General features: G+C 57.0%; 1 protein-coding gene across 1 annotated transcript; it reads left to right on the top strand.

The window, feature by feature from the left end:
- Positions 1-4607: 4607 nt before the first annotated feature.
- Sox12 (SRY-box transcription factor 12) lies at positions 4608-7480 on the top strand. The gene has a single exon (XM_090352121.1). The coding sequence runs from the start codon at positions 4651-4653 to the stop codon at positions 5584-5586; it is 936 nt and encodes a 311-aa protein (XP_090208247.1). The 5' UTR covers positions 4608-4650; the 3' UTR covers positions 5587-7480.
- The last annotated feature ends 945 nt before the right edge of the window (positions 7481-8425 follow it).

Below are 8425 nucleotides of genomic sequence, written 5' to 3'. Positions count from 1 at the left end.
TAGAATGAGTTCTCTATACATGAAATTGTGGAGGAAAAAAATGTGAGTTTTGCTGTGACATCTCTAACTGCAAAGTAATAGCACTTATTAGGATGGAAAAGTTATTAAATCAGTGTGTACATACAGGGAGAGGAGACTAGTTTCAGGCATGACACTGGGACATACACCTTTGACTGTATCCCTATGGATCATGGATGACTATTATTACTCTATATTATTTTAAGCTTACAGGACTAACGGAACTCAGGATTTCTGTGGATCATGAACCTAGGAAGAGATGAGTTGGGTGATTCTGATTAAGGTTCTGGGCAAAAATTCTGGCTGATATTTCCCTCTCCAAATTTTCTTTTTCGTTCTGTTTCCTTCTTTTTTTTTTTTTCCTTGTTGTTGTTGTGAGGCTTAAACTCAGGGCTTGAGCACTATCCCTGAGCTTTTTTGCTAACACTCTACCCCTTGCAACCACATGCTCACTTTCAGTTTTTTGGTGGCTATTCGTAGATAAAAGTTTCCAAACTTTTCTGCCCAGGCTGTCTTTATAATGTGATTCTTAGATTTCAGCCTCTTAATTAACTAAGATTACAGGCATAAACCACTGGTGCCCAAATAATTTCCTTCTTCATGATGAGCACAGTAATGTACTCCTGTAGCCTCAGCCTCTTGTGAGGCAACTACTGGTAACACACTGCCCAGGACTGCATTCCTCTGAAGGTTTGACTGGGGCTGGAAAATCTCAATCCATGATGGCAGACAACTGAAGCTGGTTGCAGAAGGCCTCAGTCCTGTTCCACACAGGCCCTCCCATAGGGTTGCTTGAGTGTCCTTACTACAGGGCAGCTGGCTTCTCCTAGGAGAGATACATGATAGAGGAAACTGGGAAGCCTTTATATCCGAAATGTCCCCCATAGCCTTGTTCTGTAGCTGGAGGGGCTGGTAGATGACTGGGGGTGTGCTTTTACAGCCTTGACCTTGTACTGGGTCCACAGGCCGGCTCCTCCTATTGCTTGTCTTGTCTCCTCAATCACCAGAAGGTGAACTGCTTTCCTCCCTCGGGTAACACTCAGCCTTGCTTCAGGCTCACAGCAACAGAGCCAGCCCACCACCAACTGAAGCCAAAATAAATCTTTCCTCCTTTAACTTGTTTCTTTCCGGCATTTGTCACAGTCAGGCAAAGCTAACACAATATTTGAACCTTGGTTGTCACATATCATCTTTTCTGTTACAGTTTATTAAAAGCAAGTGACTAACTACAGCTTGCATTTGCTTGTGGGAGGAGGAGAGGAGGAGTTAGGAATATCAAGGAATTTATGGACATTCTTTTGAAACATAACGTCTGGCTGATCTTTTCCCATCCATTTCCCACCTCCAGCAAGGCCTTAAGTGATGTAACTCTTACAGTCTCCACACTCAAAAGCGTGGTCATAAAGTGTCACTTAAGCCTAGAAGTTCAAGACCAGACTGGCAACACAGACACACACAGACACCAGTAATCCTCACGACTCAAAAGGCTGAGGTTTGAGGAGTACAGTGGAAAGCTGGGGGGGGGGGGGGCGGTGAGGCTCTTACCTCCAATTAACTAGTGGCAAGCTAGGCTAGCTCAGCTTTTTAGCTCAAGACTGACTCTCCCATTTGAATCACACTTCTCCTTTGGGCTTTTTGTTTTTTTTGTTGTTGACTAATTGGAACTAAGAGTCTCTCAGACTTTAATTCTCCATGCTCAACCTTCTGAGGATTATAAACGTGAACCACTAAGGTTGACTATCTGTTATTCTAATGGCTCTTTAAGAAGACGGACCTAGGGCCAGGAGTGTGGCCGAGTGGTTAGATTCCTCACTACTACATATATATAAAAAGCCAGAAGTGCTGCTGTGGCTCAAGTGGTAGAGCACTAGCTTTGAGAAAGCTCAAGGGCAGTGCCCAAGGACACTGCAAGTGCAGGACAGGAGGAGGAGAAGGAGCAGAGGAGGAGAAAGAGGAGGAGGAGGAGGAGGACCTAGGGCCTAGATACTGCTGTTTAACCTGTAGTCCTGGCTTCAAGTTCAGTTCCTGGCACAACTGAGTGAGCTCTCTTCCAGGGAGAGGATCATAGACAGCATAATCTTGAAGCAAATGGAGGGGAGTGAGAACCAATGACATCCCTCAGTGAACTCACCCTACTTTCCTATCTGTGTTCTTACTGTGTCCTGACAGGGGAACAGCAGATGAGGGTCTCTCAGGTTCCTCCAGTGTGCACAACACAACCTGTACTGGAATGGGAAGTATCAATAAGGAGAGTTAAGCTGGTGGACAAAGAGGGAGGAAAAGAGGAAGGGAGGAATGATGTTAGAACAGATGTATCATTTTCCCTGCTGATGACAGGGAAAACCTTGGTCCATACAAACTAGGATTGAACTATTCAGACACACTAAAATAGTGACAGCTGCAGGGTCAGGGTCAAAAACAAGTCTGTGTGAGCCTTAGCACAGAAATGAAGGCTCTGCGATGTTCCTATCATTTTTTTAAAGCATTAAATATGCAGATTATAAAGGTCTTAAAAATACCAAGGAAGTTTTATTTTTGCCATAATTTCTACTTTGATACCTTTTCCTGAAATGCTAAATCCACCCTCTCTCTCCTCATGAAGTTGCCATCTGCATTGCTGCTGATCTGTGTTAAATTATGTATTGAGAATTCTGATCCCAGACAATTTACTGAACATTTACGAAGCACCAGCCATGTGTTTTACGTTCATGATTGCACTTCACCCGTAAAAACAATCAGACGAAGGCTAAGGTACTTTATTTCCATTTTAAGAGTAAAGCAAAAGGAGGCGCTGGGCCGTTGGAACAATAACCAGGTCTGATTCTATCAAACAATGTGAGGACTCAAATGTACGGATTTCCAGCTCTTGGCTCTCAGTGAGGGGGAGAAGAGACCATGCGGGCGGGAACAGAGGCTTCGCCTTCGGAGCGCTCTGTGCCTTTAAGAGTCGCCTCCTCCCGCCGAGGATGCTCCGGCAACCACCCCGCCCCTCGACCGCACTCCGCCCGCGCGCCCCGCCGAGCACCTCCCCGCTGGGTCCGGTCCGCACTCGCCGGGCGTCGCCCGAGCTCCACGGGAGGCGCGATCCCCGCCCCCTGCCGTGCCCACCACGCCCCCCGGGGGGAGGAAATGCCTCTGTGCCGACTCTAGTCCCGACCTCTCCCGACTGCTGCTTACAAGGGCCAGGCCTCGGCGCCCCCCTCCCAGCGCCCAGACCCACGACCGCGTGAAGGTGACCTCCCTCCGGGGCGGCAGACGCCGGGTGGTGCCAGAACTCGCTTACACGTGGTGAGCTCGGAGCGCGCGGCCCCTCCCCGCCACGCGCCCCGGTGTCCGCGGCCGGGCCACGCCCCCAGGGCGGCTCCGCCCCGCGCCCGTGCACGCCGCTCCGGCCGGGGAGGAGCGACGTGCACATCCCCGGGCGCACGGGCGGTCCGTGCGTGGGGCCCGGTCTGAGCCGCAGGAGTCGCGCGTCCCAGCCCCACCGAGCCTGGCATCCTTGGCGTCCCCGCCTCTCCGTGCGCTCTGGCTAGGAAGGGCGCTGGAACCCAGTGCCCAGGACTCGAGGCTTCGACCTCGAAGGAGCGGGCATCACTTTCCCTTTTATCTCAGGGTTCCCTGAGCGCCTCGAACTAGATTAAAATGTCGTTTATCGGACCTCAGAATATTTAAGCTCATTTGTGGCTGGTGGCTGAGTTCAGGTGTAAGGCTAAATCTGTGACAAAGTGAGCTGCTTTGCTTTTCTAAGTCTTGATCTCTCGCCCTCATTCCCCAAAGGGAAAAAAAATCTCTACTGGGACGACGCCCCCAAAGAGAAAGGATCGGGAGCCCTACCTGGGTGCAGGTGTCACCGAATATTGCTAAAATTGCAAAGGCAGCGCGGAGCAAGGAAAAGCTTTTAAGAAGCAGATGGAAGCTCCTAAGCACCCCCCACCTCTCCGCTAGCCCCCAACCTAAGAAAAGAAACCGACCTCATCCTTCTCCCTCCCGCCCCCCCAAAATCCCGGACGCGAGACCGCCCCGCCCCGCCGCCCAGCGATTGGGAGATGCAAATACCGGGTTATCTGCCCAGCAACGGGTGACGCGCCGCGGAGCGCGGGGCGTGGCGGGGCCGCAGCCCAGGCGGGCACCTCGGTGTTTACACGGGGCGGCCCCGCGCGCGCCGCAGCGGCCCGCAGACGGCGTGAGGAGGGAGGGGGGGTAGAGGTGGCGCGCGCGCCAGCGGGGCCGCGCGGGGAGAAAGACACTGGAAGGCGGCGGCGGGCGGGGACAGGCGCGCGCGGGCCGCGGCGGAGCCGGAGGCAGCGGGAAGAGCTCGCGGGGGGCCCGGGCGGCGCTATTTCTCCACCCCCGCAAAACAATGTGCGGCGTGCGGCAGGGTGCAACTTGCCCCGGGCGGCGGGGGCGCGCCGAACCCGCTTGAGACCGCGCCGCTGACCTCCCCCCGCCCCCACCCACCCCCCCGCCGTCCGTTGGGCCGGAGCGCCCAGCTCCTTGCGCCCTAGCTCGCGGGGGCCGGGCCGAGCCGCGGGGCGGGGCCGCCCCTTCGTCGCTGCAGCCTCCTCCCCCATCCCCAGCCGCGGAGGATGCGGACGGCCCCCGGCGGCGTCTAGCGGCCCGGGCCCAGGCGCGATGGTGCAGCAGCGGGGCGCGCGGGCCAAGCGGGACGGCGGGCCGCCGCCCCCGGGGCCCGGGCCGGCGGAGGAGGGGGCGCGCGAACCCGGCTGGTGCAAGACCCCGAGCGGCCACATCAAGAGACCGATGAACGCGTTCATGGTGTGGTCGCAGCACGAACGGCGGAAGATCATGGACCAGTGGCCCGACATGCACAACGCCGAGATCTCCAAGCGCCTGGGCCGCCGCTGGCAGCTGCTGCAGGACTCGGAGAAGATCCCGTTCGTGCGGGAGGCGGAGCGGCTGCGCCTCAAGCACATGGCGGACTACCCGGACTACAAGTACCGGCCGCGCAAGAAGAGCAAGGGGGCGCCCGCCAAGGCGCGGCCCCGCCCCCCCGGAGGCGGCAGCCGGCTCAAGCCCGGGCCGCAGCTGCCGGGCCGCGGGGGCCGCCGGGCTGCGGGCGGGCCCCTGGGGGGCAGCGCGGCGGCGCCGGAGGAGGACGACGAGGACGACGACGAGGAGCTGCTGGAAGTGCGCCTGGTGGAGACGCCCGGACGCGAGCTGTGGAGGATGGTCCCGGCGGGACGAGCCGCCCGAGGGCCGGCCGAGCGCGCCCAGGGTCCGTCGGGCGAGGGGGTGGCCGCGCCTGCAGCTTCCCCGACTCCGTCGGAGGAGGAGGAGCCGGAGGAAGAGGAGGAGGAGGCGGCCGCCGCGGAGGACGGCGAAGAGGAGACTGTGGGGTCAGGGGACGAACCGCTGGGCTTTCTCTCCAGGCTGCCCCCAGTTCCCACCGGCCTGGACTGCAGCTCCCTGGACCGCGACCCGGACCTGCCGCCTGCCACGGGTACGTCCCACTTCGAGTTCCCGGACTACTGCACCCCCGAGGTGACCGAGATGATCGCGGGGGACTGGCGCCCGTCTAGCATCGCCGACCTGGTTTTCACCTACTGAGCCCACCGTCAGCGGGGCGCGCACGCCCCCAAACCAGCTGTTTACATACAGGAATCAGGTATTGGGGCCCCTCGGAGGCCGAGGCTGGCACCCCATCTCCCGCGCAGCCTCCCCCCCTCCTGGATGTGCCCATCCCCCCGGTCCAGACGCGCCCCTCCCCCACAGACACACCCCAAGGCAGCCCAGCCCCCACGCTTTCCCTGACATCCGAGCCCCTCCCCATCCAGTCCTCACCCGCACAGCCACCAGCAGCCAGCCCCCCCTCCTCCGACGCTGATTCGCCCCCCTTTACGGACCTGCATCCCTCTCCTCTCCCCCCCACCCTACTTGCTCACGCCCTTCCTCGTGGCCGGAGGACACGCCCCCTCCCTCGCTCGCTCCGGATTCCCTCCGCCCTCGCCTAGCCTGCCTTTGGGGTTCGGGGGGCGATCCTGAGGGGCGGCCCTCCCAGGCCCCTCCCCCACCGGAGGTGGGGCGCGCTCATTCCACCCCCCACCCAGCGCGACGCCCCGCCCCTCCGCTTGGGCCCGCCCTCCTGCGCTTGCGCATGCCTAGTGCTCCTTGGGAGGAGGGGGCTGATCCCCGGCCAGATGCCGGCTTCCTGCCGTTTGCTGGGTGAAAGGGGGCGGGGGGCGAGTGTGGAGCGATCCTAAGAAATCCTTTGATCCCAGAGCCCGTGGCTCCCTCTCAACCCGACGGGGCGTCACTGCCTTAATGGGAGGAGCACTGGGAAGGGAGAGAGCTGCCCTGGTGGAGTTAGTTTGAGCTTGAAACTCACCTAATAGCCCATGTGCTCCCCTCCCCATGGGGTTGCCCACGCCCACCACACCCTTGGCTTCAACTGCCTTTAGAGCCAAACTGGGTCCCCACAGACATCCCTACTTACTTGCCCCCGAGAGATTTAAGAGTCCCGAGAAAGAAAGGGACTTTCAGAAAACTGTTGAGCTGATGCACCCACCAATCCGGAGACAGGTCCCAGCTGCTCCCTCCCCCACTCTGGGAAACGCCCTATCACCTCAGGGCACCTTCTCAGCCCGGGCTCCTCCCTAACAACTGTCCCTTCCAATCACCCAAATCCATCCACAATCACAGCTGCAGTATTCAGTGGGAGAAACTGAGGCACGCTGGTGCTAGGAGCTTGGAGCGGCAGGAAAGTGGTTTGAAAGAAACCATCGTCCCCATCCTGGGGGACCGGATAAGGATGGGTTGAGGAGAGTGGACGTAGGCCGATTGCATCCCAGCCTTTTCCTGTGTGAAATAAGGATGCGCTGCTGTTAGGAAATCGTGTCCAGTTCAGGGTGTCCGTGGGAACCCTGCCCCCACGCTGTTAACCCTCTCACCCCATAGCCCCAGCCCCCTCTGGCCTCTCCCTCCACCCCCTGCCCTCACTACCTGTATCTCACCGGCGTGTGTTCACCCTCTGGGTGCTCACACATTCTCATTCACACACACAAATCTCAGGAACAAACGGTCCCAGAGTCCTCGGGGTCCCTGCCCAGGGTCTCTGGAGGGCTCTGCCCCACGCGTTCCCTTCGCTGACAAAGCCACCAGCTGCCTCCTTTAAGCTTGGTGCTCCGGCTCTGGGCCTTTCTTGCGCTCTTTCTTTTCTTTCTTCCTTTTTTTTTTTCTTTTTCTTTTTTTAAGAAAACAACAAAAAGACTATGAAAAAAAATGTCATGTGAGTGAAGAGATGTCACTGTCTGTGGTCTTGGAGAACTAGTCTCGTAGCTGAGTTGGGAGAATCTCTCCCTCTGGGGGCACTGGCACCCACAGCAGGACTTCCGCCAGTCTGATGCCAGGACTGAATAAAATGTATTTGCCCCAACGTTGCCCTGTGGTTCTGGATGTCTGCTTTCTACACACACACACACACACACACACACACACACACACACACACACACACACACACACACACACAGCCTAGATTTATGTCCATAGGATTTGCCAGAGCAAGGCACCTGGCCACTCTGGGCTATCTCCCTTTGTCTCTAGACTCCCTGTCTTCACTGAGACTAGCAAATGGGTCCCCGTGGTGGTCACACAGGAAACACAAATCAATGCATGTCCCATAGGGCCTGGTGTCATGACCCAGTAGTGGCAGCTGCTCACCTCCTGCACATGGTAGCCTGGTGCAAATGCTGCACATTGTAGTAGCCTTTTTTTTCCCCAAGAGAAGCTAAAATGTTTGATTCTGCGTCATTGTCATTTCAAAATGAAAGTTGGGCCAAAAGTGTGGGTAGGTCTGAGCCAGGGGTCAATTAGGCCTTGCCTTGATAGAGATTAGGAAGCAGGGCTGGTCACACTGCTCAAAGCCCAGCTCCTGTGAGCCCCTGTGACCTTGGGCAACTTGGCTTTGTTCCAAGTCTCCGTAGGGGAGACTTGTGTACTGGGAGGGTCACAGTGGAACCAGCTTCAGAGGATGAAGTGAGGGTTAGGCTGAGAAGCATTTGACAAGATGCACCCCATACATTGTGCTGCTCCATTATCCAGAGAAGGAAGCTAAAGGTCATGTGGGGACCATGGCCACTGAGACCAGTGTCGCTCCGGTGCTTCCTTCTCCCTGTGCTAGTCTGCAGGTGTGTCAGCCTAAGGCACTCAAGCCTGCAGAACGGACTTAAAGTAAATGACCAAAAATGCCACAGAAATCACAGTTCGTGCTTCACAGGTTCTGAGTAATGAGCTTTTCCTCATTTGCCCTCAAACATCCCTTGTAATTCTTCCATCTGCAGGTCCAGTGAAGACCTAAGCACAGATAAAACTTGTTTTCCCTGTGGGAACCAAGGCTGAATTTGGGAATAACGAGAGGGTTCCTCTCAACCTCCTAGTTAGAAACCAAT

Source organism: Megascapheus bottae, chromosome 18, assembly GCF_031878675.1.
Source record: "Megascapheus bottae isolate mThoBot1 chromosome 18, mThoBot2.hap1, whole genome shotgun sequence".
NCBI lineage: Eukaryota > Metazoa > Chordata > Mammalia > Rodentia > Geomyidae > Megascapheus > Megascapheus bottae.
This window is presented reverse-complemented; position numbering and strand designations above follow the sequence as displayed.

What these genes read in the sequence shown, in the direction of transcription:
- Sox12 (XM_090352121.1), top strand. Translation starts at nt 4,651, where the DNA reads ATGGTGCAGCAGCGGGGCGCGCGGGCCAAGCGGGACGGCGGGCCGCCG.